Source organism: Amphiprion ocellaris, chromosome 19 (genome assembly GCF_022539595.1).
Source record: "Amphiprion ocellaris isolate individual 3 ecotype Okinawa chromosome 19, ASM2253959v1, whole genome shotgun sequence".
NCBI lineage: Eukaryota > Metazoa > Chordata > Actinopteri > Pomacentridae > Amphiprion > Amphiprion ocellaris.
Window position 1 is genome coordinate 28,757,209 of NC_072784.1, and position 25,943 is coordinate 28,783,151.

Consider the following 25,943-nt stretch of genomic DNA (forward strand, 5'->3'; position numbering starts at 1 on the left):
TGTTATTTACAGGTTTTCCCATTTTAATATATAAGTTAAAAAAATTTTCTGTGATTTTACTGGACATTATTGGTTAGATTTTAAAAACAGGGAAAATCTGTAAAATAACAGTTTAAAAAAAAAAAAAATATATATATATATATATATATATATATAAAAAAAAAATAAATCCAATTCTTAATATACATACCTTTTTCTTTAAAACAACAGCAAATATCTGTAAAATATTTTTTTGCTGATTTAAATATGATAAAATGTGTCATTTCATTGTCCAACATTGCAAAAAGAACAATTATTTACTATTTTACAGATATTCCTGTTGTAATAAGGTTAACAGGTAAGTTAAAACTTTTTTCTGTGATTTTACTGGATATTATTGGTTAGATTTCAACCAAACAGGGAAAATCTGTAAAAGAACATGTCCAATTCTTAATATAAGTACTAATATAAGTACCTTTTTTCTTTAAAATAACCACAAATATCTGTAAATGTGAATCTGCTCAACTCAACCCACAGGCGCATGAGATTTTCACATCCAGTCGAAGTTTTCTTGTTTTTTTCTTGGAGTGAAACTAAAATGCAAATCGAAGCAGCACAGATTGTCAAAGTCCTTATAAAGTCTTCGTAGCTGCGCTGCCTCTCATCTGCTTTTGCCTTCGATAAAAAGCTGCTTCCTGTGAGAAACCACGAGTGAGGGCTTCCCTCACCTCCCACCTGAGACTCCGACTCCCCCATGAGTCAGAGCAGACAGATGGACGGATTCATTTCTACACAGATCCACCAAACAGACCTGAAACTCCTCATTACTGAGAACCCTGAATCATCCTGTAGTCTGGAATAAAGACGTCTCCTTCATAAACACAGTTTCTCTCACAGCACACGTTTGTTCTTCTAACAGAAAAATGTAGCACAAAAATGTCAAATCCTCAATGATAAATACAAATCCTAAAAGGTTTGCTGGTGATATTTGGTTAAAAGAGAAAGAAAGTGTGTTATCGAGGACAGGAAATCATTTGAATTCTCTGTTAAGATTTTCAAGATTTGCTTTAAAGATGCAAAACATCCACAACAACACAACACAGCTGGAGGACGAATGAAAAGAGAATCCATTCAAAGCACTTCAGGAAGATGTTTTTCTCCTTGAAACGATGATGTGGTGCCACAAAATGCAAAAAAAAACAAGGTGAGAAAATCTGTTCTCAGTTTGAGCACAAAATCAGGCTCCTGGTTGCAGCACGGAGCTGATAAATGTATTTTTTCTCGTCAATCACTTCAAGGTCTCAGCTGATTTTGAGATCTGGAGCTACTTAACACTCATCAAACCAAAAATATGAACTGAATAATTTTTATTTACACATTTTAAAAAGATTTTACACAAGTTAAGGTTGTTGTTTTACATAATAAAATATTATTCCAGAGGTTTTATGTTAGATTTACGTATATTGTGTTACACTGTTTTATTTTCACCTATGAAGCATCACAAGACGCTTTGTCACATCATTTATTTATTTTTTAACATTTTTTACTGCCTCTTCATGAGAAATAAAGGCGGAAAATTTACAACTCAAAGGCAGGTTTCATGTTTAATAAAGAAACTCTTAATATATAAAATACACTGTTAAAAAAATCAGTGTGTGACAGAAAAAGTCTGTTAAAAAACATTGAAATATTTCAGCGTTCAGAAACGTTGACACAATGGTGAATATCTGTAGAATAATGATATTAGTTTGCTGATTTAAACACAGTCAAACTGTAATTTTATGGTTACATTGTAAAATAATGAATGATCATTTTTAAAAATACTGACTTTTTGTGTTATTTATAGTTTGGACTTGTTCATGTTGTTATTATTAATAATAATGCATTTTATGTATAAAGCACTTTTCATTTATAGAAATGTCAAAGTGCTGCGAGCACACAGTAAAAAGAAACAATACAAACACTTAAAATTACAATTTTAAAAAGGTATTGTTTTTTACACATATAAAGTTTTTCTGTGATTTCATTGCAGATTATCTGTAATTCAGCTAAACTGGGAAGAAATACATAGTTTTGGCATGATTATTTCCAGTTTTTCCAGTTTTAATATGGTTATCATGTGAATTACTAGTTTTATATATTCAAATAATAACAAATATAAATATTTTTTGCTGGTTTAAATACAATAAAACGTTTTCATTTTACTCTCAAACAATCATAAGAAGAACAAAAAATTTTAAAAAATATGTTTTCTTTCCACTTTTTTTATACTTAACAAGTGAATTAACATTTTTTTCAGTGATATTACTGGATATTTTTATGTGTAATTTAATACAATTATTAAAACCTGTAAAATAACAGTAAATCGTTCAAGAAATTACAGTTAAAAACATACATTTATTACACCTCCAGGTATCCATCACTTCCAGATGTGTCACCTGACAGACCTAGTTACGGTTGCTAAGCTACGATTGGACAATCTCATTTTAGGGGAGGGATTTGATAGAAGGACAGTTGAAATTTATAATATATGGAAGCAGAGGGGTATGGAAATGCAAAAGTCCACAAATAAAATCAGATTTTCAAAATTAAATTTAACGTCTGTTTCTTTTTCCTCCTGACCATTGACTATTTGAAATTAAACCAAATAAAATAGCAAAACAGCAGTTACTATTAATATACATCCTGTTTTTTTCAAATAACAACAGCTATCTGTGAATAAACATTTTTTTGCTGATTTAAATACAATAAAACTATGTCATTTTACTGTCCAACATCACAAAAAGAACAAATAAAAAAAAAAAAAAAAAAATTACTTTTTTTAACACTTTTTAATGGTTAACGTGGAAATGAATTCTTCTTTTTTGGTAATTTTACTAGTTATTATGTGTAATTTACGTAAACTGTAAAAAAAAAAAAAAAAAAAAAAAAAAAAAAAAAAAAAAAACACTTCCAGATGCTGAGGCATCCCCTGACAGACCTAGTTACGGTTGCTAAGCTACGACTGGACAATCTCAGTTCAGGGATTTGATAGAAGGACAGTTGAAACAGAGAGTTCTGGAAATGCAAAAGTCCACATCTAAAATCCGATTTAATGTGTGTTTCTGTTTGTCCTGACCGTACCTCGGGTGCGATGTAGTCCGGGGTGCCGCAGAAGGTCCGTGTGGTCATCCCTTCATACATGTTCTCCTTACACATGCCAAAGTCAGCGATCTTGATGTGGCCCTCTGAGTCCAGCATCACGTTGTCCAGCTTCAGATCCCTGCAGAGACGCAGACTTTTTAAAAACCTCTGAGCGGTTCATCAGTTTGAAGTCATTTCAACTTGAAATCTTTTTATTTTTCCAGCAGCCGTCTTCCTCTTACAACTCAACTCTCATTTCTGATTGTGTTTTACATCTCGATTGTTCATTTTCTTTCCCTAATGTATGCAAGACGTTAAATACTTTGCACAAGTTTGGAATTAAAGGCTGTCTAATATCAGCCTGCTGCTTCGTACATGTCACATCTGTCACTCACCTGTAGATGATTCCCTTTCGGTGCAGGAAAAACAAACCAACAGCGATCTCTGCAGCATAAAACCTGCAAAAGTGTAAAAAACAAGACAAAAAAATATACAGAAGTATAAAAAGCACTGTGCAAAAAGTACAGTGTAAATTAAATACTTAAGCCTAAACCAGAGTAATACATTAGAATGCAATTTAAATTATAATATTCCACAGTGTTGCACTTATACTGAATACAATAAAGCAACACATAAGAATTCTTTTCTTTAAGAATAAAGGAATGAACAATAATAAATCTTGCTGGTTTAGGGGTGTCCTCCAGAGGGTCCAATCCGGCCTGTAGGATGACTTTGTTAAGTGTAACAATGACAGAGAAGACATTAACTGTAAATTATAAATTTGACATGTTGTCTCACTTGTTTTTTGTCGCTTTGTAATTCTTTTTTGTAATTTTTGTCTCATTTTTGTAAGTTTTTCTTGTTTTTTGTTTATTTTTTGTCATTTTGTCTCTTTTTTGTCATTTTTTGTCTCTTTTGTGTCCAAGTTTTTGTCATTTTGTAACTTTTTTGTCTAATATTTTGTCTCTTTTGTTGTGTTTCATGTTGTTTCTCTCGATTTTTTGTCATTCTGCATCTCATTTTTGTAATATTTTGTTTTGTTTTTGTTGTTTTTTGTCTTGTTTTTGTTTGACTTTTGTCATTTTCATCATAAAGTAAAACACTGTATTGTTCAGTTCCAGATACCTGTGACTAAATGTTTTGTTCCTTTGTAGGCTCTCTGTAATCTGGAAGTTGTAATGTGGAAATGATAAACTGAGTCATATGTTGTTGGAATTGAACTAATTTTTCTCAAGAAATTTCAGGTTGTTCATGTTTAATAAAAAGATAATTCCTTAAATGTGAACATTTTCAGAATGTACTTTTTTTGCACTAAAAAGAAGGGAAAAGTTGGAGTTGTGGTTATTTATAGGTTATTATGCTGTGATTTTACTGGTCTGGATCACTGGAGATCAAACTGGGCTGAATGTGGAACCTGAACTAAATTGAGTTTGACCCTTGAGTTCAGGTTTCTGCTGTCATCATCTAAAAAAGCATAAAATGTCCAATAGTTGACTTTATCAGAATTCTTCCCCATGGAATCTATAGCTCATCAGACGCTACATTAACCGTAGGTCATCGGATCCTGTGTATTAGTGAAAAACAAACAGTTTCTAATTATTAAACAGAGTTCTGGGGATTTTTTCTGACTGTAAAACACTTAATCTGCCTACAGGAAGTGGAAAAATGAACCCGTTCTTACACCGCCTGGGGCTCCTTGAACTTGCCCATCCGCTGGATGTGATACATGAGGTCTCCTCCATTAATGTACTCCATCACAAAGTACAGGCGATCCTACAGAGAGGGGAATAAAGGAGCTTATTATCTGGAGAGAGCAGCGAAATACAAAAACAGCAACACATTAGGTCTGCTCATGTAACGTCCACGTTGCGTCAGATGTCTTTAGAGATGTTTCAGAGCCCAGCATCGTCTTTTTGTGCCTGCTCAGGTTAAACCTCTGCGTTATTAGTCTGTAAATGTATTTTTTATTAAAGACTCGTGTGTCACTGAGGCTGACGTCATGCTGGAGAATTTGTACTCATGGGGGGTCTCTGATCAGTTTCAATTTTCTCTGCAGGGGCACCTGTTAAAGAGCGACAACCAGCAGGGAAGGAAAATACAGATGTGAAGATGGAGGCACAGATGGATGGATTTAAAAAGGATTTAAAAAGGATTTAAAAAGGCGTCTGATGGAGGAGTGACACAGGAGAACAATGGCACCACTTCAAATATAGAGATTCTTTTCAGAGCAGGAGGTTTACATGAAAACGTCTCTCAAGATGTTACAACCACAGCAGCAATCATGAGAAAAATCTGAAGCATCTTGGCTGAACTGCAGGCTGTGCTTTTACTGAGCAGATAGGAGACAAGTCTGGGAACAAATCAAAACTATCAGCAGTAAAATATTATTTTTTTTGAAAGAAATACACTACCATTCAAAAGTTTGGGGTCACAAAGACAATTTCATGTTTTCCATGAAAACTCACACTTTTATTCATGTGCTAACATATTTGCACAACACCATTAGCAAACACAATGTAGCATGAGAACACAGGAGTGATGGTTGCTGGAAATGTTCCTCTGTACCTCTATGGAGATATTCCATTAAAAATCAGCTGTTTCCAGCTAGAATAGTCATTTACCACATTAACAATGTCTAGACTGGATTCATCATTCATTTAATGTGATCTTCATTGAAAAAACTACTTTTCTTTCAAAAATAAGGACATCTCTAAGTGACCCCAAACTTTTGAACGGTAGTGTACATAGTTAATGAATAAAGGAGCAGGTTTACATGAAAAATACTCACCACCGTCTGGAAGCAGGAGTGCAGCTGTGTGAGGAACGGCGGTTTGTCTCTCTGGGCCAACACTCTCTTCTCCACCATCGTACATTCGACGTCGTCGTCCTGGATCACGACGTCTTTCTTCAGGATCTTGATGGCGTAAAGCTCCTCGGTGGACTTCATCTCCGCCAGCATCACCTGCAGCAGACAGGAACAAGGACGCCACGTGTCAGAGGTAGCAGCGAGGACTTAACAACCAAACCAAGACGTTCGATGACCTCACCTTGCCGAAGCTGCCCTTCCCCAGCAGGGCCAGGAAGTTGAAGTCGCTGAGTCGGATCCGGTCCATGTTCCCTGAAGGCAGGCTGAACCGCCGGTGGTCTGACGGCGTGATCACCTTCTTACCATGACCCAGCTTGGCTTTCTGTGGTGCACAAAACACACGTATGAAGCAGGATGACATTCATTCGCATTCTTCTAACTTCTGTGGGCTTCTTATGAGATATTTCCTACAAATCAGTTCCTATATGAAATAAAAACTGTGCAGGATTGTCTGCATGTCTCTGTTTTCTGCCTATATTTTGATTTAGAATCTGCATAAAGCCTCGTGGAGGGTTCAATCAGTCGTCATGCTGGAGTCACAGCTTCTTGTCTTAATCTGCTTCATTTTCGATCGATGGAAAACAAACACGGGATGCAGGATGTGTTCATGCCAGCTGTTAATCACTGCTCGGTTTTAGTATTATTAATACAGCAAAACATTTCAAAATGTGATAAAAATATCTGTCTGGGGGACTGAAAATGCAAAAACCTGTCGACGTGAGATCAATTTAGAGCAAATTAAAGTGAATTTAATCATTTTCAATCCCTTCAAAGATATTTTTATAGTCTTGAGCATGCTGGTAATCACATTAATGCATGACGGTTAGTCCTGCAGTCAGTTATTACTCTATTATTTATATATTACTACTTTGTGATGATCGGCATTGGTATGTCTGTCTGTCTGCAACGTTACTCAAAAATGGATTAACAGATTCTAATGAAATTTTCAAGGAAGGTCAAAGATAACACAAGGATCAGGTGATTAGATGTTTTCAGTGATGCGGTTTAATGTTTGGATCCACGGATTTGTTCAAGATTTGTCACTTTTATTTAAATTTTTAATACATTTTGAGCCATTTCTGAAATGTTTTGAGTCATTTTCCACCAATTTCTGACTCTTTTTTGGACATTTTTTGTCACTTTGGACAAGTCATAAAACATGATGAAAATGTGCAGATTCACAACCAAATCCAACTTTTTATCCAAATGGAGCACACAGCGATGTGCCTTTTCCTCTGTTTCTATCAGTTCTGCTCAGACGTCCTCACAGATATTCAGCAGGAAGTCACTGCTGGTGCATTCTGGGAGACGGTGGCCCACCTGCTGCCATAATGACCGGCCTGCCATGCATGTTTGAACAAAAAGGCCAATTAGGACCCTGCCAGCTCCCATCAGGGCTCCGGCGGTCGTCTGCTTCTGTCAGATAGAGCAACAGGAAGCTGCCGTTACCACGACGACCGTTTCCACTGCTTTTCATTCGTCGTGACAAAACCACTCAACATAATAACTGAGACATATTTATTCGGGTTAAGTGGCTCCACGCCTGGTTAGGTCGGTTAACTAGTGCTAACTACATGCACTCTGCAGGTGAGTGAGGTTAAAGTCGTTACAGCTAATTAAGCTCAGATGTGACCGATGAGGAGATCAGACATTCACGGCCCCGTGCAAATAGAAAAACAGTGAATCTTGTCAGGAACTTAAACCAGCAGCTATTTCCAGTCTGGTCTCAGCAGAAATCTTTGTAGTCCTCTTCATGGCTGTTATTTCAGCCCTACAATGATCTAAATAACTGGTATTACAGCCAAAACTGCAAATTCAAGGATAAGAGAGGCCTAAAAACTGCATCTACTGAGTCACCTGTCAAATCTGATATAGTAAAAAGGGGTGACTTTGCTCCAAAATAAGGTTTAGAAAGTGTTTCCCTGGAATCTGTGTAACAACATGATTAGTTGTTTCCTGGTTCGGTTGTTTGACAATCTGGTGTTATTGAATTAGCCCAGAAATGTTTGTACAGGATTATTTTCTGCTGTAGAACTCTATTTGTAGTTAGTCGGCAGAGTTATGTGATGATCGGCATTGGTTTGTCTGTCTGTCTGTCTGTCTGTTAGCAACATTACTCAAAAATGAACAAACGGATTTGGATGGAATTTTCAGGGAAGCTCAGAAATGACACAAGGACCAAGTGATTAGACTCTGACAGTGATATGACTTATAGTCTGGATCCATGGATTTGTTAAAGATCCGTTTTGTTGAGTGCTTTTCTAATTTTTAAAGTGCTCAGCTTAACGTTTATTGCATTTATTTACATCATAACATCTATTGTGTGACTCCTTGTTCTTCTTGGTGCTGAAAAAAGCTCTTTATGATTTAAAGCTGTTGTGTTTCTGCAGAGAATTTGGGACTAAAACCTAAAACAGTACTGCAGATGTGAACTGAAAAAGGTGGCAAAAAGATCATTTAATCCTCTGAACCTCAAAACCCAACGGTGGTTTTGAAAGTCATGTTATCATTAAAAAAATCACCACCAGATTTTTCAGTCAAAAAATCAGGGCCAGAAACTACAAAATCATCTGTGCAATGCTGGTCTATTGGAAACCGTATTCAGATCTCAACTAAAAACTGTGATATTTCATCAGAATCACTTTATGCTACGGGTCTCGTTTTTAAAAAATCCCCCCAAAATAAAGTGGTTGCTTGGACTAGATTCTGTAAAAAACTAAAAAATTCTACATTCCTCTGTGCATCCAGGAAATCATTAGAGATTCACCTGTGATCAACAGTCACATGACAAAAAATTGGAAACTTTTGAACTGGGTTGAACTGCAGGATGTGTTTTAGCGAGGCAGATAGGAGACAAGTATGGGGACAAATTAAAAATGTAAGCAGTAAAATATCAACAGTTTAAATTTTTTTTTAGCTCTCTCTCCTTCTAGTTGTAATTGTGTTGTTTCCATTGAGGTGCAGGACTTTAGAATGCAGTGAAAATGAGCCAACAGTGACAAAAATGAGACAAAAACAAAAAAAAATTCGTTGAAATTCAGAGGATTATGTGCTTTAGTTTGTCCAGCTTTCTCTGCCTTTTTGCTCTGCTTTGTTTTTTTTCTTTGACCAGAAAATGCTAAACACTATTTTTGTGCACGTCGACATGTTCAGCTGCACATCTAACTGCAGCTTCCTCAGCTTTGTCTGTTATCTACAGAACTCTAGCGGTCATTTCCAAGATATATTCACAAAAACGTTCACGTCTTGACCAGATCTTTAAATGAACCTAAATTTTCAGCCCAGATACACCTGTTTCACCTCAAACACACAGTGTCCACACCAAGCTGCACCCAAACATGTACACCGCAGCCACACAGCAGTCTTATAATAAATATAACACTGCCACCGTGTGGAGGGATCCGGCACACACAGAGTGATCCATGCTTCATGTCCTATCAGCCTTCTATAGTCCAGACCAGACTAGTAGAGGGCAGATGTGGAGCTCCATGATGACCAGAGGCCTGAGTGAGCCACTAATTTACTAACAACATGCTGTCTGGGGTTAAAAGATGCTTTTTGAAGCAGCAAATGAAGGAAACCAGGATTCAGATTGTTGGTTCCTTTCATTGTGTCTGGATGTTTTTGTTTTTTTTTTTTTTTAACCTTCTTTATCAAAGACAATGTAGTAATTTCCAGTTTGTGCTGCAGAATAAAAAGCTAGTTTGTGCCTGAGAGGAGATTCATAATCTTTCAAGTCTGTCTGAAAACAACAGTCAGGAACTGAGAAACTAGTTTTTGTTCATTCCAGAATTGGAGGACATTTACATCCCACCCATCACATTTCAAATAATCCATGTATACTAATACTAAAAAACATGCAGTTGTTGTGTAAATGTTCTTGTCCTGAGATCAAATCTAAAAAAAAAAAAGTAGGAGAAAAGAATGTTTGAAAATATTTTTTAAAATACCAAATAAGTCTGAAGTCCCCCCTAAAATGTTATTTTTCTCTTGTCCCACCCCCTGATGACCAAACTGAATCTCAAATGAAACAGTTAAAATTAATTTTAAATCTCCTTTTTTGGTATTATTTTTTTCATTGATGTCTCTTGTAATTGTGGGAACATTTTTTATAATAAACATAATATTTTAAATAATAATTATTATGCATGGAGCGTGTCCCACAACAACCCTGTTAGCAAAAAACCTTTTTAGCTGGTAGAAGAAGAAGAAACATGATCAGCCTTGATTGAATGTCTCACTCTACCTCATATTATCAGGATCAGACTAATTCTTTGGACTGTTTTCCATCAGTCAGTTTGTCCTCTTGGTCAGCAGTAACAGCAGCTAAATATCTAGCTTCTACTGCTGAGAAAAAGATCACATTAGCATGGATTAGCAACCCTGTTACTGTGATTAGAGTAGGGTTAGCAAACAACACAGAAAACATGGAATAAAAATGCTACCATTGATGTGGAAGCTGAGCCAGTCAAGCCTTTGATAGTTTATTATCTATTATTGATGAATATGGAGCAGAAAACTGTAGGAGAAGGTTTATTTTTCAAACACTCTGAAGCTCAGATATCCTCCAGTTCTGGAATGATCCATTTACTTCATGAAGCGACTCACAGATGCATCAAATGTGCAATCAGAAGTTTATTCAAAGCTAATGTGATGCTTAAAGATTCTGAATAAAAAAGCATAACTTTGGTGCATTTGTAGTTGATTTGACCAGCTCAGACTAATGAAACATCATATTCACTTTTAATAAACTTTGGAATACATTTGTGCATTAAGCTGTGCAACTATTGTTTTATAACAGACTTGAGTTGTAAGCCTATTTAGTTTTAAGCTAAATGATTTTGCTGATCTGACCTACAGGTGCTGCAAAATCCTCACGAAAATACGATTTAATTCTCTGAACCCCAAAGACGCCAGCTGGTGTGAAAGGCGTGTTATCTTTAAAGTAAACTGCACAAAATTACACCATTTATCAGAGCCAAAAACTGTAAAAACAGAAAAAATCATTGTACTAAACCAAATCCTGAGCTTAAAATTAGGATATTTTATTCAAAATCTCTTTATTCCACATTTCTTATTTAAAAATCTGCAAAATCATATCATTTGCACTAAACAAATTCTGCAAAAAGCAAAAAATTCTGCAATTCTCTGCACAATGTCGAAGCCATTAGTGACTCAGCTGCGACCAACAGCCATGAGACAAAAATTCAGGGATTTAACACTTTAACTGCTGGCTGTGCATACACAGATGTGTACAGAGATAAAATAAAAATAGATGGAATGGAATATCCATAGTATGTAGAATCATCACTTATTTTCAGTTGTGCAGGTGGATTTTTGGGGATTTTTGTAAGTGATCAAAGAAATTTATCTTGATTATTTTTCTACAAAAAGACATTTCTGAGTTCTTCATGATTGTCTTGTTTCCACAGAGGTGTGGGACTTTACATTGCATTGAAAAAATAAATAAAATAAAATAAAAGACAGGATATAGACAGAATAATAGACAGGAGCCCAGGAACTGTTTGAGGTTCAGAGGATTAAACGTTCTTTGCATAAAAATTAAATGCAGCCCTTTTAATTTTCACATTAGTTTACATGTGGTTGTGAGGCAGAAAGAACATGAATGTTATTATAAAAATGTGTGAGACAGACGAGACATAATATGTCTTCAATGGCAAGTAAATTGGTTCAACTGTAAGCCTTTTGTTAGTAAATCAGATTGATTTGTGGCAGAGATCCACAAACAATCCTAACTCAATAAAGTGAGAGAAGAAGGGATGGAGCAGGCAGGAGAGCTACCTTCAGATAGTGGATATTTAACTGGCAGGCCTAGAAGAAAGAAGAAACTCACTTATTAGTAGGAAAGCTCGGCTCGTGTACATGTGTGTCTGGCTGGAACAAAGAAATACTCGTTATTTTTGACCAGTTAGAATCTATCTGTGGAGCATAAAATGATTAAAAGCATGTTTATGAAACAGAGAAAAATAAAAAAATAAAAAAACCCTGTGTTGTCACATCTGTTGCATTTCGCCCTGGTTGCCGCAGCAACAGCACAATTGCACCAAGACGCCGGCCTCGGAGGAAAGTCAAGGTCAGCGTCGTTTGGTATGGAGAGAAGTGGAAAATTAAAAACACAGAGAGTCTGGAGGCCGTGAGGCGCTGAGATGACATTTACACTCAGTATTAGAGGAGCTGCGAGCAAACAGGACTTTAATAAAACTCAGCTCACCCTCCTCCGTTTTCCTCTTCCTTTCCGTTTTGTGCCTGTTTACTTTGCCCTGTTTAATATAGCTGCCACTCTGGTAACAGTGTGCGTTATGAGTTTTATTTAAGGCTCCATATTACTGCAAACAATAACCCACCGACCAGGAGCTGCAGAGTCGCCACTAGAGAGCGACAGTTAGCTGTGATTCATGTTCCTTTAGGTTCAGTAGAGTTGTTCTGTTCCTGCATGCTTATTTTATTGATGACAATTCATGTAAATCAGACCGACAGTGTTTTACGAATCAATAAGCACTTAGAGCTTCCACTTCCACCATGAATATTTACAGTTTCCACTGAATTTCACTGTTTATTGACATGAGAGGAAACGATCGATCAGCAGGAAGGCAGAAAAAAAAAAACCTTCAGAATGTTCAAATCTGCAAAAACGCTGTAAACTAATGCTGGAAGAACAACACAAAACATCACCAGTGGAAAACATAAGCTGTTAGAAACATTAGAATGAGTCTGATTTCACTCGTCGGGGTCAGATTAATGTTGGAATCGACTTCATTAGAACCATGTACAGGATTTCTCCCTCTGTAAAACTCCTCAAAGTTGATTTTGAAGTAATGCACCTCCTCATTTTGATCTCCAGATAGCTGATTTTAGTAGTTAGAGGGAGGATTAGACTTGTTGAAAAGCGATTTATTACCTCCTGCTGCACTTTAGGTCCATCTGTTGTTAAACTACGTGCACTTTGTTGCCTCAGCTGTAAGTTTATACTGTTAAAAAACAAGAAGATTCATTTCATAGCCAGGAGGAAACCATCTCCAAGCGGGAAGAGGACGAGGTTACCATGGTGACAGGGGAGAGGAACACATTTTTGTTAAAGCGAGTGAGTGTATATGTAGAGCAGACGTGTGGAAAAAGAAAATCTAATCTAAAGAGGCCGTTCTTCACCTCAAACTTCTGCCGGAGCTCCAGGTTGACGTCGTCCACCTCGGCGATGGGAACGTTGTAATACTCGCCCTCCTCCTGGTTCAGCAGCTTGTACCTGCAAGATAGAAAAGTCAGTCTGTTTATTTTCATTTATCAGTCTGTAAATGATCACATTTACCAATTTACTTTTAATTTCAGCATCCTCTGTCCACCCACACAGCTGTAAATCTCAGGATTTCTGCAACATTTCAATTCAAAGCAGCTCTGCAGACCTGTTCACTGTCTTCTCCTCTAATGTACACATCCTCCGGCCGTTCATCTAACGACCTGTAATGTGCAGCACGAAGCCACAAACACACACACACACACACGAGTGGACTCTGACGTACTGGTAGCCAGGTATTTCCTGGAGCTGCTAGCTGAGCAGCAGTAGATCAGGTTTGGTTTAGGCTAAGTCGCAGCAGGTATGCTAACACAGTGTGTGTTTACTGGACTGAGACAAAGCAGCCAGACGAAGACGGAGAGGTGAGGAAATGACACGGCAGGAGGTGTTTACGTCTGTTTAATGCATCGTGTGCTGCTGTTCTGAAGCCAAGTCGGTAGCACACATCTAGATAGTGTGACGGGAAGTCGGCAGCCTGCAATGAAAAACCATGTAGTAGCTGTAGGAACAATGTTATGAACTTTAAAACCATTTGCTACCAGCAGTAAAATGTATAATCCTTTATAAAAAAAAATAAAACATTTATTAAGCTGCATTTTTACACTAATATGTGTCAAACAGAGCAGGCCTGAAATCAATTCAGGTTAAACCTGCGCAACAATAGCTGCTTTGTTCTACTTCTAATTATCATGCATTGAGTTCAGTTTTTAACTCTGGCTTTGGTCTCCACCAGCTACATAGGCAAATATCTGTTTATTTAGCTACTAAAATGCTGTGGAAAGAACCTTCAAAACGGACAGGAAGTCGCATTTAGGGTGGAATGAACCTTCAAAATGGACAGGAAGTTGTACTTTGGGCGTAACAAACCTTCTGAATGGGCAGAAAGTTGCATTTTGGGTGGAAGGAACTTTCGAAACGGACAGGAAGTTGTATTTTAGGTGGAACAAACCTTCAAAGAGATAGGAAGCCGCATTTTAGGCTGAACGAAACTTCAGAACGGGTAGGAAGTCGTCTTTTGGGCGGAACAAACCTTCATAATGAACAGGAAGATGCATTTTGTGCGGAACAAACCTTCAAAACGGACAGAAAGTCATAATTTGGGTGGAACGAACTTTCAAAACAGGCAGAAAGTTGTATTTTGGGCGGAACGAATCTTCAAAATGGATAGGAAGTCCCATTTTCATGGAACAAGCTTTCAAAACGGACAGGAAATTGTATTTTGGGTGGAACGAACTTTCAAAACAGGCAGAAAGTCGTATTTTGGGCATGATCAACTTCAGAACGGGCAGAAAGTTGCATTCTGGGCGGACGTAGGGATAGTGCAATGGTAAATCGGTGGCCTGCATTGAAAAACTACGTAGCAGCTGTAGGAACAATAATATGAACTTTAAAACCCGTCAGAATGTTACTCCTCTTTTGCTAACTGCACTAAAATGTATAATCCTTTATAAAAACACATTTATTACACTGTATTTTTTCACTAATATGTGTCAAACAGAGTAGGTCTGAGATCAGTTCAGTTTAAACCTGCACAATACGGTGAAATAGTAGCACAACAATTGCTTTGTTCTACATTTAATTATCATGTATTGAGTCCAATTTTTTAGCTCTGGCTTTAGTCCCCACCAGCTCCAGAGGAAAATATCTGTTTATTTAGCTACTAAAATGCTGTTTTGTGTTCATCAGCCGCTTACCAAATAGTTTCTAATGTTTTTTTTAATAATTTTTCTCATCACAACTGAAAAAATGTATTGTATTCGCTGAACAGTTCAATATTTTAGCAAATGCACTTATTTTACTGTTTGTGCTAAGAGTTCCATGAGAGGATTGAATCTTCTTGTGTGGCAACCACCACTGCACATGAGCTGCAATCATTTCAGCCAAAAGAGTGAAGCTACTACTTTAAAGTGACCCACTGAGGTGTTTAAATGCCATATTGTAATTTAATCCTCGTTCCTTTGCCGGCTGGTTAAACAGACTCAGGTTTAATCCTCCTTCTGCACTGAATGGAAGAGCTCTGAGATGACATGCTGTTAACTGGCGCTGTTTAAATACAAACTGAATGAAACTGAAGGCAGATGGACTCAGAGAGACGACTGACCATCCGTTGTTCGGAGATTTGATGAGCTCAGAAACTCCAAATGACATGGAGCCCATGAAGTCGTTGCGGGTGGTTCGGTCCCAGTCCCAGATCTCGATGGACAGACGGCGGTCCTTATCTGATGCTTTCAGCTTACTGGGAACACAAATGCACAGATGTTGTCCTTAAACAGGCCAAAACTACAATTGCTGCACATTTAAACACACATAAACGTTTGGACTTACAAGGTGAAGGACTCGTTCCAGCAGGGGTTGAGAGACGAGCGGATGGTTCTGGTCTTCTGTTTGGTCTCGTTCTTTGGGTCGGGGATGAGTTTGAGTTTAACATACGGGTCCGATAAGCCGTTTGGGTCCATTGGAATCAGGTTCCTGGCTTCACCCACTAGAACAAACGTGACAGAGAGAGAAAATCTGTTTGTTTCATGACTCCACAACTGACTGCAGGGCTTAAAGTGATGGATGGAAAAAGATGTGAATCACAGCTGACAGGAAAAATCTGACCTTTAGTTTCAGCAAATTATCTGACTGAGCCATATTAGTGGCCTTAGATTACTAATACCGAAGATTTGGGGCTTTGCAAGTTGCTTTTTAAACCATGTTCGCAAAAAAACTAAAAAACAAAAGTCGACAGCATGACTGATGACCAAAACTCCTTATTTTAGTAAAGACCAAATATGCTCATTTAATAATTGAGCTTCATAGCTACTTGACTGAAATGTCAAATTTGATTACCTTGCTATAACTGCATTACTTCTAAGTTGACTTTACAGTATAACACCAAGTAAGTAAAACAGTACATTTGAAGGGATTTCTTTTTTCATAATTTTCTCCATTTCATCTTTAATGTTTTTCCAGTATTCAGAGATAACTGGACAATCCCAGAATATGTGTGATCTCCTATTTTACCGCATTGTCTCCAGCACAAAACTGCTGAGGAATCTTTAACAACATTTGAGATATCCAAAGGAGTATGAAAAAATCTGGTTTTAAGTTTCCAGTCGAATTCTTTCCACTGCTGACCGTTGATACCTTTATGACTGTTGTTACAAAGTTCATCCCAAAGTTCGTCTTCTATTATGGTATTAGATTCCACTTCCCATTTCTCCTTAATATTATAAGTATTCTCACGAGAGTATGGTGAAAGTCTTTTGTACAAATGGGAAATGTGTTTACATGATGGGAAATGTTTTTCCAAGATTGTAATAAAATATTGTTCTATACTATTTGGAATTTTGCAAATTCGCTCTTTTTCTTTATGATTTGTAATGTAGTGCCTAATTTGCAAATATCTATAAAAATCATTTGAGAGAAGGTCAAATCACTGATCCAAGTCACAATCGCTGTCAACTGGGCTGCCCAGTAATAAAATTTCAAATTCGGCAATGCCTGACCTCCTTTATTTTTAGCCAAATAAAGTATTTTAGGTCTAATTCTGGGTCTCTTGTGTTGTCATATAAATTGAGAGATTAATTTGTTTAACATGGTAAAAATGAAACTTGGAACTCTTATGGGCAGCGACTGGAATAAAAACAGGAGACGAGGAAGCAGATTCATCCTTAGAGTTTCGACTCTGCTGAACAGAGATAGGGGGAGGACTTCCCAGCGGGTTAGATCGCTCCTTACTTGTTTAATCAGTTTATTATAGTTTGCTTCAAACATTTTTGTGGTTTGAGGTGTTATAACAACACCCAATATCTAAAACCTTGTTTAGACCAGTGAAATGACACTGTCTCATTAAGTTGATTTGGCCACATTCCTGCTATCATCATTGATTTATTTTGATTAATTTTATATCCAGAGATGTCTCCATAATCTTTTAAACACTGCATGAGTCGAGGTATTGAAGTAAGAGGATGTTTTTTAAAAAGCAAAATGTCGTCCGCGAAGAGGGATATTTTATGAATTCTCCCCACACCGTCCTCGACCCCCCCAATCTGAACATCCTGCCGTATGGCCTCGGCAAGAGGCTCAATACTTAGAGCAAAGAGGATGGGGGAAAGCGAATCTCCCTGTCTCACTCCTCCCTCTGTGTCAAAAAAATCAGAACAGTGCCCATTTACTCTAATTTTCGACCTGGGATTTATGTATAACACCCGAAACCAACTAACAAATTTTTCACCAAAACCCATCTCCATAAGTGTTTGTTCTAGAAATTGCCAATCTACCCGGTCAAATGCCTTCTCAGCGTCTAAGCTGAGAAGCATTGACGTTTGTGTATCTTTTGCCATAAATGACTGCAGGTTTAACACTCTCCTGATATTATTTGTCCCATGGCCTGAAATGAACCCTGTTTCTTAATATATTTTTGTATTCTGGTTGCCAAAATAGATGTTAATATTTTGTAGTCCACACATAGGAGACTTATAGGACAATAACTAGAGCACTGCAGTGGGTTTTTCCCTTCCTTATGCAAAACTGTGACGATTGCCTCCGACCATGATTCTGGAGGGTTTCTAGAGTTTAACACATAATTATATAGCTTGCATAAAATAGGAGTGAGATCATTAACAAATACTTTATAATATACTCCAGAAAATCCATCTCTTCCAGGCGATTTGTTATTTTTTAATTTAACTATTGTTTCTTTAATCTTTTTCTCTAATTGGTTCCACTAATGCAGAGGCCTCATCCGCAGTCAGCATGGCCAACTTAAGATTTTTAAAGAAATAATTTATTTTTTCTTCTTTTGATTCTTGTAAGTGACCTTTATAAAATTGTTCATAATATTTAGCAAAGACATCTGATATTGTTTTGGGGTGTGTTTCAACATCATCTGAATAAGGTTGTTTAATTTTCGGAACTATACGGCTCGCTTGTGCCTTCTGTAGTTGAAATGATAGTAACCTGCTGGCCTTATTTTTCAATTCGTAGTATTTCCTATCAGTGAACCTAAGGGCACCCTCTGCCTTACATGTTAATATCTCATCTAACTAACAAATCAACTTCAAATGGATTCAAATCAACTACAAAAAGACTCAAATTAGCTTAAAAGTTACTGAAAACTGCTTCAAAGAGACTCAAATCAGCTCCAAAAATGCTTGAATCAGCTCCAAAAAGACTGAAATCAGCTTCAGAAGGATTGAAGGTTCATTAAAGGTTTTAGTTGACATGTGTTTTGTTTTGTTTGCACTGTCTTGTGTCTCTTTTTTGTTGTTTCGTGTCTCGCTTTTTGTCTTGTTTGTCATTTCGTTTCTCGTTTTGTCATTTCGTGCCTCCTTTACGAGTCTTTTTGTCATTTTGTCTTGTTTTTGTAGATAGATAGAAGCCAAGCTTACTGTCACTTAAGTTGTTGTGTGAAACATCACCAACAGACTGTAACACTGGTGGGCGTCGAGGTGCAAATCAAGAAAAACAGACAAATACTACTCGCCTAAAAGTCTGTCTCATTTATTCTGTTACAAAACAAGTAAATAAGAGGAATGATAGTGAGTCTTGTTCAGCAGATCTGTGCTCTCTCTTAATGTGAATTGTGTGCAGGAGTTAAGCGAGGTGAGCAGATAACATGACGTTTCTCTGAGTGATAACCGACAGAAAGCAGTGCTCGTACATGGCAACAGGAGTGGTGGCGAGCAGCACCTTCACCATGGCGACAGCATCCTCTGTAATTGGCCACTCCCCCACTTAGCAGCATTATGTGAACACAAACAAATGTCAGCCAGTCACATGTGGCATGGATCAGAGGCAATAAGAAATAAGAGCTGCAGAAAATCAGCCGCAGAAGGAACCGCTTACTTAACAGACAGACTGAAGTTTACTGACAGTAAAAAAAATGACAAAACTACATGAGACGAAGAGCAGACTGAAGTTTACTGACAGTAAAAAAAATGACAAAACTACATGAGACGAAGAGCAGAAACAGGATCACACTGATTCTCTGAAAGCATGTTTATCAGCTCCCATCTCCCCACTCTGCATATTTAAATGTAATCAGACACGGTGCAGGAAGATGAAGCTGTAAAACGGAAGGTTTCAGAGAGTCGGATTGAACTCTTATACAAGGACATGTTTCCAGAGATTCTCCTCTGAGACAACAGTGATGTGTTTTCACTGTGAAGCATAAATATTCCAGCACAACAGCAGAGAAAGAGCAGCTCGTTTAGTTCTGCTCTCTTTGTAAGATTTAATGAGATTTGTTTGACATTCAGAGATTTCCGTCGCTGGATGTGAAAGTGAGGTTTATGAGGTGACACGCTTTTAAGAGATTAAGAGTTATGAATTATGAAAAACACAAACAATGATGAAACAGAGACAAATGAAGTTTATTGGATTAGAGCTGAAAGTAGATTAATTGGGTATTTGGTTAACAGACATATGACAGTTTGCTGGTTTTCTAAGTTATAGATGGAACATTGTGTGTGATAAATCCCCAGAGATAATACATTCATGCATTAAAATGGTTCTGATGGAATTCAAACTGTTTCTCCTTTTAGAATGTGCAGATCTATGAAGTTTGTCGAGACTTTACAAGGTGGAAACGCTCAGCCATCGCTTATTTCTCTCGTATGCAACATCATATGGGCATGTTAACGAGGTACTAAACGTCATTTTTCATTGCAATGAGGGGGTAGCATGTGTCTGCATTTACTAGGTCCACAGCTGAAGGAGAGCATCTGTAGAGGTGAGCAAGCTTCTCTAAAATAAACTAGTTTTTTGTCAGACAAACCTTCAAAACTATACGTACTTGGACAGAAAATGGTATTTTTGGTGGAATAAACCTTTAAACCCATAACTTGTGAGTTAGAAAAGTATGATTGGGTGGAATGAATGCTCAAAATGGACAGAAAGTCACATTTTGGGTGGAATGAACCTTCAGAACGGACAGGAAGTCACATTTTGGGTGAAACAAACCTTCAAAATGGACAGAAAGTTGCATTTTGGGTGGAATGAACCTTGAAAATGGGAAGAAAGTCATTTTGGGTGGAACGAACCATTGAAACTGACAGAAGGTCCCATTTTGGGTGGAATGAACTTTCAAAACAGGCAGAAAACAGGCTGTCAGCTGGAGACATTCGTGACAGTGAGGGACAGGAGGACACTGGACAAACTGCTCTCCATCATGGACAATCCTGCTCACCCACTCCACCGGACTGTAGAGGGGCAAAGGAGCTCCTTCTCCAACAGACTCTTACAGCTGTGCTGTCACAGTGAGCTACAGGAGCACATTCATACCATACTCTATACAGCTGTACAATAACTCCCCACTCTGTGATAGATAGATAACTCACTCATTTATGTCAATACCCATGTGTAAACTGGCACTGCATTATAGTTACCTGTTCCATATTGTACATAGTGTAAATTCCTAATATTATTCCTAATTCTTCTATTTTGTACATGTGTACATTTTCCATATTTTTCTATATGGATAGTAACTACCGGTATTCAGTTTTTACTTTTTACTAATTAGTCTATTCTTTATTATATCCTATTATTGTATAATTCTATTGCTGTTCTGGTCTATTTAAAATTACTGTTCTGAGCTACTGTGACAACAAAATTTCCCTTGTGGATGAATATAGTCTGTCTAAGTCTAAGAAAATCCCATTTTGGATGGAACAGACAGGAAGTCGCATTTTGGGTGAAGCAAACCTTCAAAAGGGACACAAAGTTGTGTTTTGGGTGGAACAAACCTTTAGAACAGGCAGAAAGTCATATTTTAGGTTGAACGAACCTTCAGAATGGGCAGAAAGTTGATTTTCGGCGGAACGAACCTTCAGAACAGGCAGAAAGTCGCATTTTGGGGGGAATGAATGTTCAGAACGTGCAGAAAGACGCATTTTGGGCGGAATGAAACTTTAAAGTGTATGAAAAGTCTTATTTTGGTTGGAATGAACCCTCAAAACGGATGGAAAAATCACTTTTTGGGTGGAATGAACCTTTAAAACTAGCAGAAAATCACAATTTGGGTGGAATAAACCTTCACAACAGACAGAAAGTAGCATTTTGAGTGGAGTGAACCTTCAAAACAGATGGAAAGTCACACTCTGGGCAGAATGAACCCTCAAAATGGATGGAAAGTTGCATTTTGGGTGACATGAACCCTCAAAACGGACAGAAAGTCGTATTTTGGGTGGAACAAACGTACAAAACAGACAGAAAGTCAAATTTTCAGGCAGTGCTGTCATGACAAACATGGGTCCTAACTGTACGGTCCTGAAGCTGCAGCCTCCTCTGCTGCCGACACAAAATACTGGGAGTGATTCTTCAGTCTGTGGGAGTTATTCAAACAAATGCTGTGCAAAAAAAACGAACTGGCTTCTTTTGAAATGCAAAAAAATTACCTTCAATCTCAAGGGCAGAGAATGAAAATGTGGTTTATAAATGGATAAAATGCTGCTATTGTGCTTTAAATTGAATTCAAGAGAGTGATGGAGGTACAGTTTGTTAAACAGTCGGGCAGAAAAGCAAAAGAAGGAAACTAAGTTCCAGTATTATCAGTTCTCTTTCCTGCAGTAGAGGGCAGTGCAGGTCTCCATTCAGAGCATCAGAGCTTCTCCCTTCTTCATGAACGTGTTGTTTTAACCTCGTAGTTCGTTCCTTGTCCAGAGTAAAATTGTCAGTAATCGCCCGCCCTGTCTTTTCTCTCTGTGTCTCTCACTCGCCCACACAACACAACACATTAACGCTGCTACACAAAGACACAATAAAGTACGAGGAGCAGAAGGAAAATCTCAGCGGCATCCCACGTCCTCCTCTAAATCCTCCCCTCTGCTGGGAGCTTCAGTCACCTCCATGGCAACGCTGGCACCAAACGACGCCGAGGAAACTTCGGCGAGACCCTAATGAGGCAAAACTCATGTAGACAAAGACGAGCAGGTGAGGATGGACGCTGTGTTTGTTGTGCTCCATGTGCAGTCTACTACGGCCTCCATCTCACACACAATGAAACATCACCATCAGCAGTGATCAAGGACCATCTCTGCTGTCGGTTGTTGCTTAGATACAACGAGAGCTGCTCGCCTCCCGCGTCCTCCCTGCTCCTTAGGAGGTAGCTGGTAATAAAATTAGAGTGCTTGTGTGCATGTTTTGTCTCCATTGCTTGTTTTGGGGGTAAAACAGACGTGACATGGACGTCGACGCAACAAAGCAGCCGTGCAAAAACGTATCCTTCCTGAAACTGGTGCTCAGAAGGTGAACAGATGCCTAATTCTGAAAGTATCGACAAAAAGAAAAGTAGAAACTGAAGCAGCACTGAATCCTTTGTAGTTTAGAGGTAATAAATGGCAGAATTAAGGTTCTGTCCTCTCTAAAGTGGTTAAAAATCTCAGATAATCTCTCTAAAATGCTCATGTTTTGAATTAACGCTCAATAATGTGCAATAATGCACTAATTATTACACTGTATATGTAAAATATACTATATATATATATATATATATATATATATATATATATATATATATATATATATATATATATATATATATATATATATATATATATATATATATATATATATAAACACATAATTTCTACTTATGTTTATATTTTGAGGTCATTCTTCTACTTGTATGTAGACTTCTAGGTAATATTTTTATACTTATGTTTATATTTTTAGGTAATTTTTCTACATAGTTCATGATATTAGAACATTTTTCTACTTACATTTAGATTTTTAGGTAAATTTTCAACCTATGTTTATAATTTTTATAAATTTTTCTACTTATGTTTATATTTTTAGATAATTTTTCTACTTATGTTTATATTTTCAGTAGACAATTTCTACTTATGTTCATATATTCTTTCATATTTCTCTACTTATGTTTATATCATTTTTCTACCTATGTTTATATTTTTATTTCCATATTTTTCTACTTATGTTTATATCTTTAGGTCATATTTTTCTACGTATGTTCATATTTTTAGGACATTTTTCTGCTTATATACATATACATCTATCTTTAGGTTATTTGTCTACTTATGTTTATAATTTTAGATCATTTTTCTACTTATATTTAGATTTCTATAACATAATTTCTACTTTATTTATATTTTTATTTCCCCTTGGGGATCAAAAAAATTATTTTTGATTATGATGAAGAATTCTCAACTAAAACTGATCACCCAAAGAGAACACACAACAGATCCTTTTTGGTGTTTAAACACACACAAACTTCCTGTGATAATATTATTATCTCCTGCATCTAAAGTGAATTCCTGCTCAATAAAAATGTGCCACAGCTAAAAACAACATATCATTTGGATCCTGCAGTGGGTGCATGTAGGGCTGCGGTGGGCCGACAGTGTAATCTCCCAAGAAAGCTTTGAAATTCAAATGTGTTGTTGCATAACAATGCCATGTGCAACCAATGAATGCCTGATAATCTGGGGGGAAAGCTGCACGGCCAAATGGGAGCTGGATGGATCCCTGCTGTGCAGCGTCAGGCGTCCAGAAACAGACATCACACACACAGCAGAAGCAGAAGGAAAACCTAAACGGACTCAACGTTTCTTTTTCTGGCCGCGGTCATTTCAAGGAAGAGCAAAGCATTTAACAAAGATTTAGACGCAACCCTCCTCCGTGAGAGAGCAGCGTGGTGTTCTGGGGTTCTGTAAAATTCCACCCACAGTCCCCTAAAATTAAATCCATGAAACACTCAGTGTTTTTGTTCAGAAGAAAAGATTTAACTGAATTATTAAAAGGTCTGAAACAAAGAAGTTGAAAAGAAAAAAATAAAACAGTAAATAGAAAAAAAATCTTTCATAAGCACTACACCTCATGAATTGTTTAAAATATATAGCAAAAAAAGGGCGTAAAGATGGACTAGTTAATAATGAAACTCGTCTTCCAAAACCGTAAATGTCCAATTATGTCTGTGCAATGAGTAAGAAAAATCCTTTCAAAGCCAAAACACGAGTAAAACAAATAAAAAGTATGTTTAGCTGCACATATACACTACTTACATGTATTGTAGATAATTACTTACTATCTACAGAATTCCAATATTGATTTATCAGCCAGCATGTTTTGTATATATGTGTAAATGGGTAATATTGAAAAGGGATAATAATGGCATTATTGCATGTTAAATTTTCATCAGATGCTTTACAATGTAGGTAAGATCAGGTCTCACAATGAAAACAGAAAAATAAGTAAATGACAAGTGCTTTAGTGGACATTAGGCTGTATTAAAATGAAGTATATGTGAGCACAGAGAGCAGGAGAGAAGCTAACAGGTTTAACAGATGTTCTATAGGGCCATGATTTCTGATCATCAATAACTAATAAACAAATGCTGAATTTCTAAACTAGAAAAGCACCTCAGAGAGCGCAGTACTCTGCCAAGGCTGCTCAGTCATTGTATCATTTCCGATGGATTAAATCTTTAAAAACAGGATTTGATGGGACTTAGAAACACCCCCACAATTTAATCAGTTGTTCCTTGTATCATTTCCGATGGATAAGTCCTGATAAGTCCTCAGTGGTGGATTTGTAGTAGGATCACAATCATGTGATCATCAGCAGGCAGCTGACGTAGTGTTCACTTGTCATAGTTACAGTGATGCTGTGCCGATATCTCGCAATGATATGGAACTCTTTAACAAATCCGGGGATCCAGACTGGAAGCCACATCACTGCCAAAATCTAATCACTTAGTCCTTGTGTGATTTCTGATCTTCCCTGAAAATTTCATCCAAATCCATTAGTCTGTTTTAGAGTAATGTTGCTAACAGAGAGACAGACAGACAAACAAACAGATAAACCAAAGCTGATCATCACATAAGTCCTTTGTGGATTAAAAATGACCAAAATAATTAGAAATTTGTCCCAAAATGATTTGAAACTTGTCCAAAGTGACAGAAAATGTCCATAATGACTCCAAATTGGTGGAAAATGACTCAAAACTGGTCAGAGATGGCTCAAAATGTATTAAAAATGACCAAAATGATGGCCTAAATGATAAAAAATTTGTCCCAAAATGACTTGAAACTAGTCCAAAGTGACAAAAAATGTCGAAAATGAGTCAGAAATTGGTGGAAAATGACTCAAAAGTTTCAGAAAAATGGCTCAAAATGTATTAAAAATTAAAATTAAAAATCTTTAACAAGTCCATGGATCCTTACTATAAGCCACATCACTGCCAAAATCTAATCACTTGGTCCTTGTGTCATTTCTGACCTTCCCTGAAAATTTCATCCAAATCCATGAGTCTATTTTTAAGTAATGTTGCAAACAGAACAGACAGACAGACAGACAAACCAACGCCGATCGTCCGCCGCTCCTTGGCGGAGTAAAAATGCTGCATTTCTGACAGTGCCATATGGGAGAATGAACAGCCTTGGAGGAGTACTGCGCTCTCTGAGTGCTTTTCTCTTCTCTAGTGTTGTCATGTATTACTATCAGCCCTGTAAATTCTAAATTCTGATACAGGTTGTTGACTCTGTTATCAATAACTGATGTAAATGACAAATCTAACTCATTATTTGGTTTCATTTGTCTTTCAGACAATAAATACAGTAGCTGCTTTATTTTGTCAGAGGCTCTGTTTGTTCCAGAGGCCTGATGCTGCTATGAGTCGTGTCAGCACAGGACAAATTGTGTTCTTGTTCAGCCGAGCTTCAAACC

General features: G+C 37.2%; 1 protein-coding gene across 2 annotated transcripts in view; it reads right to left on the minus strand.

The window, feature by feature from the left end:
* Positions 1-25,943, minus strand: part of prkcab (protein kinase C, alpha, b) — a 164,967-nt gene that overhangs the window by 14,592 nt on the left and 124,432 nt on the right. The window contains exons 6-14 of one of the 2 annotated variants that reach the window (XM_055005283.1): positions 15,603-15,759; positions 15,379-15,513; positions 13,136-13,229; positions 11,771-11,800; positions 6,150-6,290; positions 5,891-6,064; positions 4,784-4,875; positions 3,498-3,560; positions 3,103-3,241 (exon numbers count right to left, since the gene is read on the minus strand). In XM_055005283.1, the coding sequence (XP_054861258.1) occupies positions 3,103-3,241; positions 3,498-3,560; positions 4,784-4,875; positions 5,891-6,064; positions 6,150-6,290; positions 11,771-11,800; positions 13,136-13,229; positions 15,379-15,513; positions 15,603-15,759 (1,025 nt within the window). The remainder of the gene's footprint in view (positions 1-3,102; positions 3,242-3,497; positions 3,561-4,783; positions 4,876-5,890; positions 6,065-6,149; positions 6,291-11,770; positions 11,801-13,135; positions 13,230-15,378; positions 15,514-15,602; positions 15,760-25,943) is intronic. The other variant, XM_055005284.1, reaches the window with a different exon arrangement.